Source organism: Hippoglossus hippoglossus, chromosome 21, assembly GCF_009819705.1.
Source record: "Hippoglossus hippoglossus isolate fHipHip1 chromosome 21, fHipHip1.pri, whole genome shotgun sequence".
Taxonomy (NCBI): Eukaryota; Metazoa; Chordata; class Actinopteri; order Pleuronectiformes; family Pleuronectidae; genus Hippoglossus; species Hippoglossus hippoglossus.
The window spans coordinates 24,366,584-24,388,333 of record NC_047171.1 but is presented as its reverse complement, the minus strand read 5'-3'; the positions used below and the strand labels follow the sequence as shown (position 1 = coordinate 24,388,333).

Sequence of the window (21,750 nt, the reverse complement as noted above, 5' to 3'; positions counted from 1 at the left end):
AGGCCTGTTTCAGATGTGTTTCATAAGCCCCTGGCTCGTTGCCAAGGGTGTCAGGTATGGGGATGCCTCTGTGTTGATTAAACAGGACGGTCAGACGTGTGAGGAAATCTCCTACGGTTTCGCCTGGTTGTTGTTTGCACCCCATTATTTTGGACATGTCAATTTTATTGGGGAAGGCGGTCCTCAGGGCGTTGAGGAGTGTGTTGAGAGCGTTGACGTATGCTGCATTAACCGCATCATCCCAGTCTGGTGAAGTCAGACGGAGGTCTCCCCCACAGTGCGGACGTATCTTTGCAAAGTCAGTGGGGCCTAAAGATGAGGAAGAGGTGGCGTCATCATTCAGTCCTCCCGCTGCCCCGTCTCCATAGACTGGGAGAGCGGTGGGTGGAGTCTGAGATGGGCCTGATCGTTGATTGGTGGAGTCTGGTCTCTGCACATCATATGGAGGAGGGTTTTGTCGTAGGTGAGGAGGAAGGCAGGCGTCAAGGAGAGGACTGCCACACCCTGTAATGGAGAATACAGAGATCTATATGATTTCTTTTCAACTTTCTCAGTTTCCTTCTTATCAACCTTAGCCATCTGTTTAAATGTTTGTTTTCTGTCCCTACACTCTGCCTCTTTTTCCCACTTTTCAAGACACTTTCTTATTATCTTCTGTCTTTCCACATTGCGACCTTGATTTATTTATTTTTTTATTTATTTATTTATTTTCTTTTTTTTTTTTGTTGCTTTTTAATTCTTCCTCTTTCTCGAGGAGTTTCTCTCTTAAAAGTTTAATTTTTTCGACAATGAATGACCCGTTATGAGGAAAAGCAAAGTCTCTGGACCATATTGGAAGAAAATGTCACACTTTCCCGTCCTCACTCTTGCAACCATAAAGCCCACCATTTGGACTTTCTGGGTTCTGAAGTCCCTGACTTCCCTTGTTACCCATCCTTATCAATTAAGTGTATGAAATCGTGCACATCTACAATTTCCCTTGAACACTCAATTTAAGACGTGGACGTCTCCACGAATCCTTGTTTCTTTCTCCGGCAAAACAGGAAAAAAGCCTTCAACAAGGATGATTGCCACAAGGACGAGTCAGATTAACATCATTAATCCACAATAATCCAGAGAGAATGACTAATACACCCGTTCCAAATAAAACCCTTTAAAGGTATTTTTTCTTATGGTTGATTTTGTATTTGAGAAATCATCTAAACAGTCATGAAAATCAGAATTTCAACATCTCACCAGATATAAGATGACCAAAGAGAGGTCTTTGGATCCCTGTGAAGAAGGTCCGGAACCCAAGTTATTTCGGCCCTCTCTTCTCTTCACTGTTGGAGGTAGAGGCAGACGATTTTCTCTCCTGGGTGATCAGCCACCGAAAACTTCTCGGGTCCAGACGATCTTTCAAGGGATCCTGTTCGTGACGCCAAGTTTGTGATGGAAATTCATCTTGAGATTTGAAATAATGAAATTCTCAGACTGGAGTTGCCTTTGAGTCTTTTTAATAGTAAGCTCTGCAGAGGTTACACAACAAGCACGGGTGCTCAAAATGGAACTGGTTGCAAGTTCACAAAAGCCAGAACTTATACAAAGAGGCGTTTCATAAAACATAATATGAAAAAAGACATGAAAGACATGAGATCATCTGTGTCTGTCCGTCCGCTGTAGCAGTTGGAAGAAAAACATCACCAAATAAGGGCATGCACCCTGTTGATCAAGGTCATAGCAGTGAGACACCACCAAATAAGGGTTCCATCCTGTCAGGTAGACAGTATCACAGCAGTTAGACACCTGGTCAGGGGGATTTCCAATACCTTAGACACTGGTCAGTTGAATTTTCCACTACAATATGTATGTCTGTAATGCTTGATATACAATATTTCTACTCAGATGCTGTAGCATTACTGACAATAATCCATCAATTAATTTACCTCCCATTATGCTACATAGTGTTTATTCTAATCAATGCTGCAAATACCCTTATCTTTCTGATGTTCTCCATTACACGTGGCATCTATTGCACTTCTGTCCGTCCTAGGAGAGGGATCCCTCACATGTGGCTCTCTCTGAGGTTTCTACCTTCTTTTTACCCTGTTAAAAGGTTTTTTAGTAGTTTTTCCTTACTCTTGTTGAGGGTTAAGGGCAGAGGATGTCACACCTTGTTAAAGCCCTATGAGACAAATTGTTATTTGTGAATATGGGCTATAGTAAATACAATTTCATTGATTGATTGATAAAGTTAATCAGGTAAAAAGTTGTTATGTAGTGAAGCTGTCAGATAATACTGATTGTGTAGGAAAAACAAAGTAAGTTAACTACATTCGATTTTTTGATTACATTCAGTATTATTATTTTTCCTGGGCTGTGGATGTTGGATTTCTGGGTGCCAGTGTCTTTATTTCTACTTTAATCAGATGATTTAATTCTGATGTGATAATGTCTGATTCTTGCCAACTAATTCATTAATTATTTTTCTATATCTCTCTGCTGACATGCTTTTGTATGTTTTTTTTTAAATCATCCATGAATCTACCAGAGACTGAAGCTTTAGTTGATGATGATGACGTGAAACAACGATCAGATGACTGGTGCCAACAGAAGGAAGACCTCATGTATGGAGAGGAATATTTGGTGCCATTCTTCAGGATGTGGAGGAGAGAGACTGGATAACAACATCCTTAATTCTTCAATGAGATGTGATGATGTCAATAAACCACCTTCAGTTTCCTCTGAGATGACAGACCAACAGAACTTTGTGTTTGATTCTCTATATTCTCCGATTCAGTTTCTTACCTTTTACTTAATTTCTGCTGTTTAAACAAGTTCAGCAGTCACAACCTTCACAGGTAAGTGTTTACCAATGTGACATGAAGAGTCCTCAATTGTAAACAGCTGGAACTATACAATTAATTGTAATTTCTATAACAAATGTTTACTGCTGTTAACACTTGTATGTATCAGATATACATGATTAAGGGTTTACTCAACCTCTGATATTTATGATTAAAGTGTACTGAGTACATTTTCCATTGACAGATGACAGATGACCTTAAAATAAATCAAACAGGACACTTTGGTGAATTAATGTTTTCATTGTCATAAAATGTTGGCATAAGCCACATAATCAAAGCTTTAACTCATATCTAAACTATCAATGATTGATTTGATTAAAACCAAAATATAAAAGACCTGTGATTAATTTCAAATTATTACAATACTGTCCATGTTGCTGATGTTATTTTATACCACTTAGAATCATGAGTAGTAAAATAGTTTCATAGATAACTTTATTGCACATTAAACTACATTTATTTATAATCCAACAATAAAAGGAAATACAGTTGTGGATCAAGGTAAACATGATCTTCACTGTAAGAAGATCAATCTTTAGTGCTTAGGGTTAGCCTTGGAAGGCTTTACACAGCCGACCTGTAAATGGTAAATGGTTTGTATTTATACAGCGCTTTTCTAGTCTTGATGACCACTCAGTGCTTTACATAACAGTTTGCCATTCACCCATTCATTCAGTGTATCTATTAGCAGCAGTTTTTGTTCTGGGCAATATGAGGGGCAATTCGGGGTTCAGCATCTTGCCCAAGGACACTTCTGAATGCAGATCGGGAAGACTGGGAATCGAACTGCAGGCCTTCTGGTTGGAGGATGACCGCTCTACCCCTCAGCCACAGCCGCCCTGTCGAACAAGCACATGGCTGCCTCTGTTACATCCCAGCTCACGGACAAGATTGACCAAAGTTTCCGCCCAAGGAAAATCTAGGTCTAGTGTTATCAGTTTACTTTGTACCAACATCCAATGTGGCCCCTGAAGTTGTGTGATATCACCTCAACAACAGCCCTGAAGATGGATGCAAAAGCCAATAATTACATACGGAAATGGGTTGGTCTCCCTCGATGTCTTTTCACCACAGCACTGTTTGGGAAAAACACATTTAAGCCGACTCTGAAATCCATCAGCTTGGGCTACAAACAGGAAAAGGTGAGACTCAAGTTTGAATTTAGAGATTCACCTGACCGGTCTGTCCAATAGATATTGCAGGGCTGGTGTATTAAAATTAGCAGGTGTACTTAATCAACTGGGATAGTTAATGGCGCCGTTTTTTGTACAGCTTTTTACAAATTTTCTTCAGGCTTCTCTTTGCAGCCCTGCATTTTAACAGTAATGGCAGCGGAGAGGTTGCTTGAACCAGTGATGGTGAGGTGTGATATGCAGTTCGCTACCCAAGGTTCCACAAAGGTGACTGGGTAGTCCGCCCTATTAAGGAGAAGCCATCATACGGTTACCCCCCTCAGTCAGTCCCTAAGTATTATGTACATGAGTCAATTATAATATCCCTGAATGTGATCTAAAAAATGTTTCCTTCCCACTGCATATGCATCAGCCCTCATGGAGTCTATGAGAGAGGGTTACTCAAGGTCACCACAGGCTCTAAGTGAGAGCCCACTTGTCGTCCACTGCACCTGCCACCCTTCCAAATCCTGCCAAAAGAGGACCAAGGATGAGGCAATTGGCAGTATCTTGCACAGCCTTCATGATTTAACACAATTCAACACAAGCGGATAAAGATCAACAGGCCAGACAGAGACAGACTCTAAGAGGAACTGATGCCGGGAGTGCAGATGCAGCAGAGAACCACGGAGAGCAAGCCAAGTTAACGCACCACTCGGTTTTAATATATTTTTTTAATCAGCTGAACCGGCACAGGCCACATCTGTTCTGAGAGATGGATCCCTCTGTTGCTCCTATTGTTGTTTCTTCCATTTTTGTAAATCCCCCCTCTCTTTAGAAGAAGCAAAATTCTGTCAAAATTGGCTCAAGGTGAGCAGGTCAGGCTGTGATTAGATAAAAAGAGGATGAGCTGGTGGAGCCTGGGTAGAGCGGGAACTGTGCCAGTGACTTAGGAGGCACGCACAAGAAGACAGTCTTCGTGACTGAACTTTCGCTTAGCTTCAATTGTGAATCATCTGCATAAAAATGACGCCATGGTTGGATTTGTATTGAAAACTGTAAAAACTGTAAAAATGCCACAGGTAATATTTGCCTGGCTAGAGAAAACAGTCCCAAATAAAATCGAGAAGGTTCTACTACACAGATAAGACTTCAACCAGTCTTGCATTGTCCCTTTCACACCCATCCATTTTTCAAGTCAATCAATTTAAATGCTCTGATCATCTGTATCTTTCTTGAAGAAAATTGTACTTTCTTGATTCTTGTTGTTCTGGGTTTGTACCCTCATGGTTGAATGCACTTATTGTAAGTCGCTTTGGATAAAAGCGTCAGCTAAATGTAATGTAATGTATCAAATGCAGCAGAGATCCTCTGCAGCACCATAATGGTAAAACCAAGTCATTTAAGACTTTTAAGAGCACAGTTTTGGTTCATGTATATTTTCCAAAAACCTGACTTAAACTTTTAAAGAGAGAGTGGTTGTTCATAAAGGTTGAGCTGCAAATATACCCCTTTCTCCAGTACTTTGGACAAAACAGTAATTTAGAAAAGGGTCTAAAATTATTTAGATTTTGAGTGTCAATGTTAGCTTTGTTAAGTAAAGGTGGTACAACAATTGATCTAAAATTTAAAGGAAAAACTCCAAAGGATAATGATGTATTAAATAATGTTATATCTAATGATACAAACACAAGACCTCTTTTAAAAATCTAGTGCGTAAAACTTCTAAAGGAGAGGAGGAAGATTGCATGCCATTACTCTATCATGACCCTCAATAATACAGACAGAGGTTGGTGGATAACAGAGCTGATGGTCCTAAATGCAAGTTGGGGATGTGAGAATTTGCAGTAAAAAAATTATGCGAGAAATACAGTAGATTTGAATGGTGTTAAGTGTTAATTTTGGGTGATAGTTCACCCAAAAATGAAAATTCACTTTTGGAGTTTCAGGGGTAAACAGCATTGCAGCCAAATCCAAAGCAATTGAAGTAACTAGTGACCACTTCAAACGTAAAAAAACAACAGGAAAAAAAACTTAATGTTCTTTATGTCAAAAAATGCCTTAATTTAATTATCTGGGACAGGTCACTTTGTTATCTGGGACAATATTATGCTTTAAAAAAGCCTAAATCACCTTCCTTTATTAATGCTGAGCTCAATATTACCATTTTTCTGCGAAATAATTTGCAGAATTCAAAATTGCAAAAAATGTCCCGGATTACCCAAATACACCCGACCACTACTGATGCTGCTAAAATTGTAAACTTTACTCTGTGTATCGCTTAAAGCAGGACTTCAATCTCTGATTGTGTTAAGGTCTTGTTTCTGCTTCTTTGATGCCATTTTTTTGTAATAAACACTTCCTGACATATGAGTATATAAGAATGCTGAAATGTAACAGTTTTGGCTTTTGTTAAGTTGTTTATTGGCCTATAATTGATCACCCCGGAATGTTCCGGTCACTTTAACCCTAATGTCCTGACTGCACGTCACGTCACGTGCTGTGTAGCAGGTTTAAACGTGTGTCTCAAACTCTAAAGTGAATCAAACAAACACAAAGTAAACGTCAGTCCTGTATGCGTCCTAATAACTTGTGATCAGTGTTTATTGTTAGTAAGTGAGCGCAGGTCAGAGGAGTGAGGAGGAAACAGACTCCGACAGAGACACAGGAGGACCGGACATTTAATGTGCGTCTGTCCTGATCCTAGAGCAGCGCTGTTATTCATATAATTATTCAGTGGAGTCCACGTTGCGATACATCCAAGAATGGAGAAATGTCCACAGCTCTCGTGTTCAGCTCTGTGCAGGGTACAGCATTCAGCACCTCAGTTATTGCAGCCCAGGTTAAAAAAATTTTAAACATCGGCCCTCTGGAGGACACGCTACAGAGAAGTGTTCTTTTTGTGGTTTCCACCTCTGACACAATTACTTCAATTTCTGCTGTAAAATTCTTCTCTATTTTACATTTTCTCTCTGATAACTTCAACTTCTCTGTTCTTTGCACCGCTCTCTTCATGACAAACGGATGTCCTTATATGGAGAATTAGTAAATAATAAAGTTCCTTTCCTCTTCCTTCCTTCCTTCCTTCCTTCCTTCTTGTATTACAATCAACCTAAACTGTGCTGACGCCGACTCCATTTATGAGAAATGCACTTGATATTGGTCCTCTTTTGGTCTAAATTATTGTGAAACAAATGTATCTTTTAACTTTGTTTGACCTGCTTCACTATGTGTATCTACAGTGGGTCTGAGCTGTGTGGGAAGGTTTCGTTGTGGCTCATCTCAGTGCATCAGCTCCTCAGCTCAGTGTGATGGAGAGGTGGACTGTGACAATGGAGAGGATGAGCTCGGCTGTGGTGAGACACACATACACACATACAGTATAAACACACAGGACTAGATGTGTATTATCGATGACTGAATCTGCTGTTTGTAAACCAATCTCTCTCATTTAGTCATGGCAAATATGTATCAGAATACAACAACAACCCTCTATTTTCCTAAACTATCATATTTCTTCTTCTTCTTCTTCTTCTTGTTATTATTATTATAACAATAAAGTGAATTTGGTTAGCACCAAAAGCAATGTTACAAAGTGCTTCTTACACAATAAACAATAAAAGCAGAGATACAGGGGGAAAAAATCAAACTTGTCAACATGTCGTTTGTCTGAACAGTTGCCATGAATATCTAAGGCCAAATATGATACACATTTAAAGTGTAATTTGTGTGGTTCTCCCTGAGAAGCTATTTACTCTTTTTTGCATTTTTGGTGGTGGTTATGCACATAACGCAAGTTATGAATACAACTATGGATCTATGAGACCGAACGATGACCTATTATTATTATTTTATGAATTGTTGCTGATATCATTAATAACAACTTTACATCCATAACTATCACTTATTGTTTTCATTATAACAACTAGTCTGTAAGAGCTGAAACAGGAGGGTTACACAATTGTTCCTGGTCTCTCTCTCTCTCCCTCTCTCTCTCTCTCTCTCTCTCTCTCTCTCTCTCTCTCTCTCTCTCTCTCTCTCTCTCTCTCTCCTCCCCCTCCCCCATATCTCTCTCTCTCTCTTCTCTCCCCTCTTTTCCATCTCTCCTCTCCTCCTCATGTTTCCCTGCTCACCCCAACCGGTCGAGGCAGATGGCTGTCCACATTGAGTCTGGTTCTGCCAGAGGTTTCTTCCAGTTAATGAAGGAGTTTTTTCTCTCCACAGTCACCAAAGTGCTTGCTCATTGTGGGAACTGTTGGGTTTCTCTATATAAAAATTCTTAAGGTCTTGACCTTCTATGTAAAGTGCCTTGAGATAATTTAAATTATATATTAAAGTATATTAAAGTCCACCCACTGCTAACAGGGGATAAGGACAACTCATATAGCACCAAAACGGAGATAGTGTTTTTAGAATATAAATATCCAACACCCTAATTATTACCAATGGCAATCAAAATATATTCAACCAACCCAAACAAGGCTGGTGAACTATACAAAATAAATAGCCACTCCACTTAATTTGACAGAACTAGCTGTTCTAGCGACTTTTCCCAGAAAATTAGAAAAAACACCCACTAAAAGAAAAGGTTGAAAACAAAAATCCCTGCTCACTGCAACAGGGCCACTGGGGAACTCAGCACATCAAATCCAGATTATTTTATCTTTCCTGTCATCGAAAAAATTGAAAACTAGGATATAGCAGCACTTACCAAGCTATGGAAAAGAGAAGATTAATAACTATTCCAAACAATTAGCCACCTAAAATAGAAGAAAGGGTTAACAAACCACTTTTATGAATTTGATAGAAGGTCTTAAGGATAGGTAGAAGGATATAAATAAAACACAACAAAAATGTATTCAGAGTTAAGCAAGTTATAACTAGACGTTTTGGTGAAATATACATCTCTAAATACCTCCACCTTTACAATATGGCAACCGCGTAGACACGTCACAGTGACATACAGCAGTGGCCAATGAGGTTTCTACATTTCTATATAATAATGGCCTGGTAGTTGCTTGCTTTGCCTGTTTGGAAATCAAACTTGAACCTTTCAAACATGACTTTTGGCAAGTAATTCATATGTCTCTCTCTGTCTGTTTACCTGTCTGTCTGTCTGTCTGTCTGTTGATGTCTGAATGTCAGTGCGTTTAAGTGGGAAGAGCTCCGTGCTGCAGGTCCAGAAAGGGGGTTTATGGAGGACAGTCTGCTCAGAGGACTGGAACAACTGGCTGGGTGTCTCTGCCTGCAAGCAGCTGGGATACTCAAGGTCCTGGCTGGAAATGAAATCTCTTGGTTTACTTTTTCTTTTTTATCTGTATGTTATCTGTATGTTATTTGTATGTGATAGCAGATTTGTCCTTGTGCCCACTTTTTGTTCAACCTGTTTTCTTTACCTGGACACTCCTGCTCCTTGTTCAGAACTCTTTTTTACAGCTTAGAAACATTAGCCCACTTGTATACTGGTTCTTCATGCTGGTCCGGAGTAAAATGTCTCATCAACTATTAGATGGATAATCAAGTGGTTTTGTAGAGACCAAAAGTTAAATCCTTGTGACATTTATTTAAGACTTCATGTGCAGAGTAGTCTCAACTACCTTGATTTAGGCAACAGCATGACGTTTTCTCTGCCAGGCCAAACATTACTCATAGTAACATTTCTAATCAATTTTCTTCCATCCAGAAGTTTGGTTATTGGTGTGTATGCTTCCAGGGGACTTGTAAGTCATTGGGTATAGTGCTCAGTGGTATACTCTTAATTTATGACACTGATTATTTCAAAAGCAGCCCATCCAGCAAATGATAAACGTCATGTGTTATAAACAGTGACATGTAGAATAACTCATGTAATGCATAAAATGGCCCAAGAGTATTTGCACATTAACACTTAACAGTGTACGCCGGAGTGTGCCACCATCATAAAATCAACATTATTTGACAAGGGGTTTGCCAATATTACAAATTTTACCATATAAATAACTCCCCTGCATGTTATTAACATAATTTACAAGGTTCTGCTATTAAATAGTGCTTACCATGGTTGATATCTTCACTTTTATTGCATGTTGGCTATTTCAGAAGTCTATTTAGCATTAATACAATCTTCAGACCTAAGTTAACAACTTTTAAAAATAAAAGCTCTGTAATTCCACTGAACACATTACAGCAACAATTGTGCTTGTCTGTCTGCATATTTCACTTATCGACTTGTCGACTTCACATCTGGCATGTGTATTCTTAGTGGTCATGAGAAGTGCAGTGACAAATTTTGGTCCGATTTGGACAGGTGATACGTTCAATATCAATAAACATTGTACAAGCAAGCTAACAGTGCTGTCTAGCAGTCAGAGTGTGAGTGGGGTGGGGGGGCGCATGGGGGCAGCACACCTTAACAGTCTACGGACCCAGTTTAACATGTCTTCTTCCACATCTTCTAATAAACCACAGCAGTGGTTGGCAACTGGAGCAAACCACGGGTCCAAATTGCCGTAAGACTATTTCGATAATGTGTTTCATTTTATTCCACCATATTGGACTGACATTTACAGGAGTGACAGGAGCTGATCTCCATCAAAACAACATTCACAGTCTGTGAGAAAAGAAAGTGTGAATCAGAGAATAACTTTCTCTTTAGCAAGTTATTTTCAAAGTAAAAACACAGCGTTTGTTTTGTAGAGAAACCAGGTTGAATGAACACAACGTTTTCTAACTTCACTCTGCACCACACACTGTATATAAAAAGCTCTGCACACAACATCCACAACACAAACAATAAAAAAGTGACAGGATATTGTAGAACTATTTGGGAGGACTCACAAATGGGAAGGAAAAAATTCTGAAACAGCTCCAGAGCATTAACACAGGACAAGCAACCAGTCCATCATAAACAGGCAGGTTTATAATGGGCACTGCACTGGTGTTTTAAGTGAAATTAACTATAAGTGGTATCACTTTTATGTAAGTGGAATGCAGCTGTTAATGCCTTCACATGCAGTCTCATCTTTAGCTGTACATTCTCTGTCATGTCAGGTATGTGGAGTCGTTCTTCGTTTCTCTAACATCCATTGAGCAAGAACTTCAGCACAACCTGGTGTCCATCAGCCTGAATAAGTCACGGATCATCAAACTCCAGAACACCACAACCCTCAGGTACAAAGCACCTCCACATCTGAACAAAGGAAAAAGAATGCAGACTAATTGTTCTAATGGTCAATTTCATACATTTGCTCAAAAATCCTGGTGTTTTTAAAAGGTTTATACAGAATAATAAACATATATTGCTCAAAACAGTACTCATTGCATGATGGGAGTTCCCCCAGCATTCTAGGCCTATAGCAGTATAACTAAGGGATGGTTCAGGACTCACCTGAGCCGGACCTATTTTTTTTTTAATATAGGGCAAGATGTTGAATATCTCTTGTACGTTTGTAGGTCTTCTGCATAATTTAGGATACCAACTAACCGTAGATGTTAAATGGTTTTGTATTTATACTTTTCTAGTCTTGATGACCACTCAAAGCTCTTTACAGTACAGTTTTTTACATTCACCCATTCACACACACATTCATACAGTGCATATATTAGCAGCACTTTGTTGTTCTATGAGGGGCGATTCGGGGTTCAGCATCTTGCCCAAGGACACTTCGGCATTCAGATGGGGAAGACTGGGGATCAAACTGCCGACCTTCAGGTTGGAGGACGACCGCTCTACCTCAGCCACAGCCATTAGCAGATGTTATTGGCCACCATTGGATGTTAGGGACATAACTTCCCTTAGTAACTTAGTGTCATCAAGTGTTCTGGCGGCCGAACTTGAGGGTACGCTGACGCTGAAGATATATATGACTGGCTACTGGCTTGTATGGCAGTACTATGAAAGCCATGTGGCCTGCTCAGTAGATCATTACCTCTAAGCCTTTTTTAAATAAATGCTTTCCAATTTAAGAACATAGGACAAGATGGTACATTTTGCCGCATTAATTAATGCCGCCAGTTGATGTTATCGGATGTAAGTGACCACCAGCGGATGTTAGGGACATATCTTCAGTTGTGTACCTTAGAGTCATCAGGGGTTTCAGGCTTTTTATCACAAGACACCCTCTTTTAAGGCAGGCCTACCACAGATTGATCAGATCTGAGTGCATGTCCCTAGCATATTGGGGACCAGTTGGGATATTTCGTCCTGATCCAGAGCCATTGGCTGCAGCGTTCTGCAGTGTGTGATGTTTCATTTTATGGTTTGGCGCAGGGTTGTCCATGGATCTCCAGATATTTGAGCAACCTGATGGTGGATGTTGCAATGAAACCCCTGCAGCAAACCTCCACAGGGCAAACTATTGCTTTCCAGCCACGTTGCTCTGTCTCAAATGCCATGTCTGCATACTGCAGCCATTTCCCCTCATTCGCTTCTTCAATATTATACTCCCAGGTAGGGAGTTTAGAACCAAATCCAAAATGCCAAATACTGGGTACCCGTAAAAAACAGATTTTGGTTCTGCTTATCGGTTCCTAAACTGCATGTATCTGCCAGGACCTGCCTATGTGACTACGTCATGCACCACGCAACAGCCTGTCCATTTGTTTAGACGCGACCTAGCATGCATGGTTAACATGGCTAAGATGAGCCGCGATAAATGGTCAAAAGTGTGGCTTTACTTTAAAAAAGACAACGACGAAAAGGCAAAGTGTCCTGCATGTGGGAAGCTCACCAAACATTTAAGGCAGCACGACATCGATCTGAAAGACTGTTCAGCGTTTAATGTCCTGCGGTCCCGAGCCTGAGTGTGTCATCTTCAGCTAGCCCTAGTACTGTAGCACCTCGCTAGCACCTCCAGGGAGAGCGAGCCGTGATGGCTCCATGGTATTCAAGGGAAACCTGACTAACATGACTTGTATGATTTATGTCAGTAGGTTTCCTATTAATATGACGTACAACAAGCAGCTAAAAACATTATTATCCACAAATGGTTCAACTGCTACTGATTTCCACTGTGTTGTTATAGAACATATGAGAGATTAATATTTATCAGAGATCTTAAAGTTGACAGTTATTGATGTAACATTAATTTACAGGGACAATTAGAACATTTTCTTCTACTAATTATCCACAAATACGACTATGTGTTGTTTGGGTTATTTTTAAGGCAAAAAGTTTCAACATTGCCTCTATCTCAGTTACTACTAATTTACACAGTTGGGTTAAAAACATTGAGCATGTCTGATGAGGCTCTGAGATGAGTTGTGTGGGTTTTCTTTTGTAATGTTGCCTGTCTACCACAAGGCATTACCACTGCTGCCCCAGTGTAACATGAAGCACAGCTACTGTGCATCGGTCCAGTCCAATAAAGATATTTTTGTTATCTCAACATTTGACCTCTTTTTTTTTTTTTACCATTTTGGAATCAAAATGGGGAACCGATAAAAAACAGTATCGATAAGCGGAATCGGAACCGATAAAATCTAAACGATACCCAACCCTACACCCAGGGTACTGCCAATTCTGCCAAGTAGAAGTAGATGGGACTGTAAGCCGCCGGCCCACGTCAGCCAACATCTCCCAGTCTCGGGCTTGCTCCATCTGACCACTATTGGGCAGTGGAGGAGGCCCTGTCTGGCCCTGTTCCACCCTCACGGACAAATGTTGTCCTTTGAACTGTGTTTGATGTTTTTGATGGCAAGGCATTGGTAGCAGTTCTCTTTGTTTCTATTGTTGCTGCAAGGTATTTGAGTACCTGGTTATGTCTCCACATATACCTACCTTGGGAGAGACTTATTTTACAACCAGTGAGGATGTGCCTGAGGGTAGCTGGAGTTGAGCATAGTGGGCAGAATGGATCTTTGTTCAGCCACTGCTGTAGGTTTTTGGGTGAGGGAAGGACATCATAGGTTGCTCTAAGCAGGAAACTAATCCTGCTTGCTTCCATTCCCCACAGGTCCTTCCAGCTGATCCAACTTCTAACTTATCGCTATACTCTCCCATTTCATCCATAGCCCTTCTTTTGCTTGAGTGACAGCCTTTTCACATTTTTCTGCCTCTTCTTGGTGCCAGATTTCCATGACTACCAATTTCCGCTGCAGAATTCCCTGTAGAACAAGGCAACTTGTTCTACAGGGGTCTACTTTGACCTAGGCCCAAACCTCCTCTTCCCTGTTGAACATGGCCCACAATGTCACCGTGCTGGAGTGCTGCTTTTGCCTGTTGAGTTGCTTCTTTTGGTGTCCATTTCCGTCCTGTTGTCAGTGATGGTCTAACAGCCTCTATAGATGTGTCTCAGGACTCTGAGAGGGTCCTCTCCAGCCTTGTTTTGGTGCATTTAAACTCCTCTACGAGACTTGAGATAGGCAGCTCGAGGATGCCGTGTCCATACAGGCCGATGTTGCTCAGACATCTTGGGACTCTTAACCACTTTCTCACATAGGAGTTGATCATTCTCTCCATGTTCTCAACTCTTGTGATAGGAATGTCAACGACTGTAAGTGGCCAAATAAATCTTTAAGCACCACTGTTTACATCCAGCTGGACCTGCTTTCAGTCTTTGAGGCTTTTTATAGGTTTCTCCGACTTTTGGAATGGGTTCTCCATTAATGTAGAACCTATGGTCTGATCTCTTACCTTTGCTTCTTGATTTTGATGGATTGTTCCTCATTCTGGCCCATGCAATGTTTGCTTCAAGTTTCCCTAGCAACTTTTTGGTGCATGGTTCGGTTGTGGTCAGGGTTGTCCTGTCATCCATGTAGGCCCTGATTGGTATTAATCGGACCCCCGACTTTTGTCACTCGCCACCTACTACATTTTGAAGGGAGGGGAGATAGTGCAGCCAGCCATGATGCCCACTTCAAGACGCTTCCATATAGTGGTAAAATCTGGTGTTGTGAAGCAGAATTGCAGATCTTCAAAGTAGGCTTTAACCAAATTTATGATGGGCTCTGGTACTTTGGACAAGTCGAAAAAAGACCAGAGGACACTATGTGGTACTGACCCAAATGCATTAGCAAGATCGAGGAAGATGACATGTAGATCTCTCTTCTCACTCTTGGCTGATTGGATTTGGTGCCAGACCATGCTAGTGTGTTCTAAACATCCCGAAAACCCTGGAATTCCAGCTTTTTGTGTACCCTGTACAGGTCACCGTTTGGGCCTAGGTCTGATGTTGCTTTTGTCCGCCTCACTGTGTTCACCGATTCTTTCCATTTCAGAGGGCCTAACTATAGGCTTTGTCAAAAAGGAACATTTTAAGTTTAACCTTAAATGCAGAGATGGTGTCTGCCTCCCGGTGCTGATGGTTCCACAGGAGAGGAGCCTGGTAGCTGAAGGCTCTACCTCCTGTTCTACTCTTTCAGATTCTTGGAATCACAGTAGAGCCTGTATTTGGGAGTGAAGTGATCTATTGGGGCAATACAGTGCTATATGCACTTTAATATAAAATGGGGCTTGATTATTCAGGGCTTCGTATGTAAAGAGCAGGATTTTGAACTCTATTCTGAATTTTATAGGGAGCCAATGCAGAGAAGCTAAGACAGGAGTAATATGGTCTCTCCTTCTAGTTCCTGTCAGCACTCGTGCTGCAGCATTTTGGACCAGCTGGAGGTTTTTTACTGACTTACTGGGGCATCCTGATAATAAAGAATTACAATAAACCAGTCTAGAGATAACAAATGCATAGACTAGTTTCTCAGCATCCTTTTGAGACAGGATGTTTAATGATAAGGCTGTCCTAGAGACTTGTTTTATGTGTGAGTCTACTGACATGTCCTTGTCTAACATACCTCCAAGGTTCCTCACAGTAAAGCTGGGGGCCAAACTAATAAATTCCAAGTTGACTATCTGGTCAGACAATGTTTCTCTGAGGTGTTAGCACCAAGCACAATGACTTCAGTTTTGTCTGAATTTAGAAGTAAAAAGTTATAGTTCATCCAGGCGTCTCTAAGACATTCCTGAAGTTTAACTAAAGCTGCTTTCAGATATGTATTGAACTCCTGAGAGCCTCCACATTTTCTCCGGAGAAGGTGTATGTGTGAACGCAAATGTCCAAGACAGAGCCTCCGGACTTTCTGCAGACTTTCTCTGCCTTGCCCCTACTATTAAATGAAACCTATTATGCTTGTTTTTGGGATTTATAATTTTTATTTGGGGCACCAAATTTTAAAAGGTTTACAGGCTCCAAAGTTCAGAAAATGCTTTAGTTTCTTTATTCTGTTCATTGCTTCAGCAACAGAAGACTGGATTTAGCTCCTGACCCCATCTATAGAAAGCACAGCCTGCTGTGATTGGCCAGCTGCTGATGAGTTCAGGTATGTCAGGACGAAAGGAAGTTGTGAACAGACGACGCTACAATTTAAAACAACATTGATGATTATTTTTTAATTATACTGGGGTAATTAATCACCCCGCTGTGTTTTAGTAAATAGGGAAACTGTGTACACCGGGGGGACTTTAGCTTGGTTGTAATCTGTGCAGTGATTTGATCTTCTGACAGCACCGGAAGGCAGCACCAAAAACGAAACATAACTCTTATTACAAACCTTTTATTATACAGTCTATGTTACAAACGCAGCTCGCTCCTCCTCCCTCCTCTCGGACCAGCTTAGGTCAAACTTTGCCGTCGTCTGACTAGCTGCAGGGCATGTATTATGCTAATGACCCCAATCTTACTTATAGTTGAGGTGGAGGTATTCAAAACTCTGCAAGGAGGCGTTTCAGCAGCCTCTGGAAAAGTGTTTACTGTGAGATAGAAGAGCTCCCTCTGCTGCAGACTTTGGGATTTTGAGCCATGCACACTGCCTACATTCACAAAACACATATACAACCCACTACAGTAGCCATTCGCAAACTTAAGAATGCCACGGCCCAATTTGAAAACTGAAAAATTCGTGTATATATGATTCACAAATAGGACTAGAATCAACTATTTCCATACATATTATTTATTTCATAGCCAGAATAATTCTATTTGAACATGGGTATATGCAGTGCAAATCCAATTATGGGACAAAACATAGCGCTGTCTCAAAAGTCAACATTTTTTCTGTAATAATCCATCCACATTTAAGCTTAACAATTTGCGAAGCAACAAATGTAAAACATTAAGTACAAAAAGTGGATTGTTAAAATTATAGTCTTGCTCTTTGTATAACAGAGCACTTACACATAAAATATCACAACAATAATATTGGGAAAAAGAAAAACACATTTGCGGCCAACCAAATATACTTGAGGTGTTTAAGGCCCCCTGAAAAAAACTCACTCTCACAAATCCATAAACTGACATTAACACTGGATTTACTCCAGTCTGAGACCTCAAGCAGTTTATCTCGATATACTTGATATTGAATCACACCTCATGTAAAAATTGTGTCGCCTGTAACTCACCAGGGGTGATGTTGCCGCATAGCGGCTGTCAAAGTTTTGATGTCCGGCTGAATGGACGTCAACTTCAGGTGGAGATCAAGCTCAATATCCAGTCTGTTCCTGTACTTTGTCTTTAAAGCCACAAGTGCTGAAAATCCAGACTCACACAGATAAGTTGTGGCAAAAAGCATAATAAACATCAATGCCTTCCTGGACAGATCAGTATATTCCAAGTACACATGCAAAAATGTGTCAGGTGCTTCTGTGAGAAGATCAGCTTCAAAGCAGTATCACAAGATAAATACACAAGTCTGTCCTGCTCTCTGGAACTGAGGCCTGTGATAGCATCCTCATGTCGTTCTCATAGAAAAAAAAAGGGCTGCTAATAGATGCACTGTATGAATGTTAGTGTGAATGGGTGAATGGCAAAAAACAGTATTCTTAAGCGTCATCAAGACTAGAAAAGCATTATATAAATACAGACCATTTACCATGATGCTTCTAACGATAGACACAAAAATGAAAAAAAAAAGGGAATTTATATATCTCTGGGTGAAAAAGTGGTGTCATACATGTAGAAGACACAAACAAAGTTGTCAGAGAGTTTTTTTATTATTATTTTTGTCTGAAGCCATTAAAAGTTCATCTGTAACCGTGCTGCTTCTGTGCTGGATTCTAAATCCTGATTGAAATTCTTCAAAGACCCTGCAAACACTTGGTATAAACATGTGAATTGTGTGATCTGATCACAAGTAGACAGCTCTAAGTACAGATGTGAACGCACTTAGATCGGATAGCGATCTGATCACGCTAGACCACATTCAGATGTGTTAAGCAATGTGAATGCGAATCTGTTCTGGGCTACATAAGGAGCGCCTACTCAGCTGATGTCCTCTGACCCGCTGCAGTTTCACTATGAACTGAACCTATTTTTACTCGTATCTTTGCCCATACACTGATTTATTTGTGGCCAACGCCAAAACATTTTTCTTCACTGTAGCTGCACGAGGTTCATTCAGCACCTCCTGACTCTTCTCTCTCTCATGCCAACACACTGAAACAGTGAGACTGGTCACTCAGACTGTGTAAACATAATTTGGTCTGAACTAACACATATGATGAATACGGGTTAATTTGCAACCAGAGTAGGGAGGTGAGATCCGATTACAAGTGGTCACAGGAGACACATCAGGACGCATTGTAATGCCAGATGTGGACAGCGCTGAGTACGTACTCAGCGCTGTCCACTTGTGATCGGATGTTAATGTTAATACCAGTCCCAAACAGGGTACAACAGACCATTCTTGTGCAAATAATCACAAGACTGGTTTGCAACTGTTTTTTCAAGGATTTTACAAATGAGGGGAAGGTTGGATATTGGTCTATATATAGCTTAAATATCTGGGTCAAGATTTTGCTTAATTACTGCTACCTGATTAGCCTTCAGTACACAGCCACTTAATAGGGATATATAAATCTGATTTAATATAGAACTTTTGAGAAGATGAAAAACTACATTGAGAGTCCAAAAACTTCCTTAAAAAGTCTGAAGCTTATGTGTACAATTTTTGGGTGGTGTTTATTTTATAAATGATTATCTGTTATAACTTGAAATGATCTTGTCATAACAGGAAAAACATCTTGTTATTGCAAAACCTGTACACATTATTACCTTGTTACATCACAGGGCACTATATCACCTTGTTTTACCAGCACAAGGCCTAATGTTACAGAATAGCAAAAGCAAAAGCAAAAGCTAAATTCAAAAGTAAATTGTGTTAAAGGTTTATTGATAATGAAATAATACTTCATTTGTAACTTGTTTTTATAGCTCCTCATATTTGTAAATTCTTTTTTGTTTTCATTTTAGATATCAAATGTTTTATTGCTGTTTTCATGATACTTGAAACATTTTTGGGACAATATGTGATTGCTTTAATGGAAGTATTTTAAAAATATTTTTGTTCTTCCGCTCTACAAGAGAAAGACTTCAAGCATAGTTGATTTGGTAAACGTATGATTGATTAACTTCCCGACCCCTGATAAAGAGCAGTAAAGCCACATCCCTGAGACTTTCTCTCAGAAGTATATGGCCATCTCCCATGTTGTGGATAAAACAATCCCAAACTAGGCTAAATATTAAAGTGAAGTACGAATGTATCCCTCTGAATTGTAGTGTAGGAAAAATATGTCAATGAAAATTGTCTATACTTGCTTTTTGACATGCACTGAACTCCAAATAATCTCCCGGGCTATATGTGAGAACTCATGTGTCCAAATGAGAGGCTCTGGAGTTTTAACACCCAACCTAGTAAAAGCTCTGGATAATGTACTGCCTGCTTCATGCTGCGCCACCCCTCACCTGATCTCTCCAGAGATTTCTGTGTTGTGAACGAGTCTGACCACAGTATCTCCTGCTGCATTGTTATGCCTCCGTGCCAGTGATAGCCACTGGCATCATGTTTTCAGGTTTTCCACCTGTCCATCTATCCATACGTCCATCTGTCCCATTCTCGTGAATGCAACATCTCAACATCGCCTTGAGGGAATTCTTCAAACTTGTACAAACTTTCACTTTCCACTCAAAGATGAACTGATTAGATTTTGGTGGTCAAATGTCAAATGTCAAGGTAACGGTGGCCTATCAAAGCACAACTTTTGATCAGTTGTCACATGGACTCAAAGATTAAGTGATTAGATTTCAGTGGTCAGAGGTAAAGGTTGCATTGACCTTATATGAATCTGGAATAAAAATGATGTAGAAATATGAAGACAGAAACTGCACCGCTTGGTGGAGGCATACAACCGCAGTGCAGTAGTTCTAGTTCATATGTGAAAGGCAAACTCTGGAGAAAGTCTGGACCCAATTGTGTGGACATCCAGAGTTCATTTCTAAAAACGGCTCAATTTTGACAGAGCATTTCTAATTTAACTGTTATGGTACTGACTCCTTATTTATAATCCCTGAAGTTCAATGTGAAAAGCTGGTACAAATATTGTTAAATTGTTATTGCAGTATACAGTCTTTGATTTGACAGTCGGTTGTTGACTACGCACAGACACTGATAAATCTAATATTTCATCATATATTGCACTAAATCATCACACTATTTAGACATCTTGAAATTCCAAAGCTTTGCATGAGGAAATCCCCTACCCCTGAATATCCCTGCTCTATAAAAATGATTATTTTCTATATGCATTTGAACCTTCTGTATTCTGCAATTTTTTCCTGATATGTAAAGTGCCTGGATATTAACATCTTATCTTATCATACTCCAAAGATTACTTGGTTCCTCTGTGGTTTTGACCTCCATCTCCTGTGTCATCACAGTAAGACTCAGTGCAGCTCAGGGAGGGTGACCACTCTGAAATGTCTGGGTGAGAAAACATATTGAAGACTGAGTGATCTATCTTCTTGTCCTGGCTCTTTTTTACTTTAAGATAGAGTTTATGGGCTCTTGCATGTGTGTATGGTCTTGCATGCTTGCACTGTATATGTGTGTGATTCTTCTGTGTTTGTTCTGACAAGTGGTTTCTATCCTTTTTTTAACTCAGTCAGAATAACTCATTGCTGTAATTCATGATGTCCTTGTGAAATCCTTTATAATTCTATTTGAGTTTATTGTAATTACATAAGTGTGTGCATTTATTTGTTTATGTTGCTTGAGTGATTCTCTTTTTGCATGCACCGTCGATTGATACTGATCTTTTGGTTCAAGACTGCTCTTAACTTGGATCAATATTTATAAGCTTCAATTAAAATTTTACACAAGATCAGATGACTCGTGAGGAATATAAAAATTGTTGTCAAGATTGATTAACAGATGAGGACCTAAAAACAGACTCCAAATGAGGACCTAAACTGTCTTTAATCAGACTTACTGGTATAGTGAACATATAGGCAGTTAGATCAGGCAAAGGTATCTAAAATACAAAAAAAAGAGGTAAAAGGCAAGACTTAAAGACTAAAAGTTGAATATTGAGAGTATCATGATCGATGGCAGGGCTGACAGAGAACAGAACTCAGGCAAGTGGCCCGGGGAAGGGCATACAGGCGGAGCCATTCTGGAGGACAGCCTTGGGGAAGGGCATACATGCAGAGCAGTTCTGGAGGACGGCTCAGCGACTGAGCAGAGGCAGGAGACCACCGGTGAAGGCCGAACCTCTCCTGAGGCAGAGCAGGAGACCACCGGTGAAGGCCGAACCTCTCCTGAGGCAGAGCATGAGGCCACCTGCCAAGGCGAGAACACACGTCTTACCGAAGGCTGCTGGTGCCCAGAAGGTACAGGGACAGCTAACCGGGGACCAGCAGCTGGTGGTCACTGGTTTGCAGACTGGCAAGCAGGACCTGGATCAGGAGCAGTGGTCAGTCTAAACATCAACAGAGTTGGTCGGACCACCAACGGAGGTTTAAGAGCAGTGGCCGGTCTGATCAATGACA

At 40.4% G+C, this 21,750-nt stretch overlaps 1 protein-coding gene across 1 annotated transcript in view; it reads left to right on the top strand.

Moving 5' to 3' along the window:
• tmprss3a (transmembrane serine protease 3a) overlaps nt 1-21,750 on the top strand; it is a 66,879-nt gene that overhangs the window by 32,583 nt on the left and 12,546 nt on the right. Inside the window, exons 8-11 of the mRNA XM_034573374.1 lie at nt 7,201-7,314; nt 9,104-9,227; nt 10,988-11,107; nt 20,641-20,687. Of these exons, the coding sequence (XP_034429265.1) occupies nt 7,201-7,314; nt 9,104-9,227; nt 10,988-11,107; nt 20,641-20,687 (405 nt within the window). The remainder of the gene's footprint in view (nt 1-7,200; nt 7,315-9,103; nt 9,228-10,987; nt 11,108-20,640; nt 20,688-21,750) is intronic.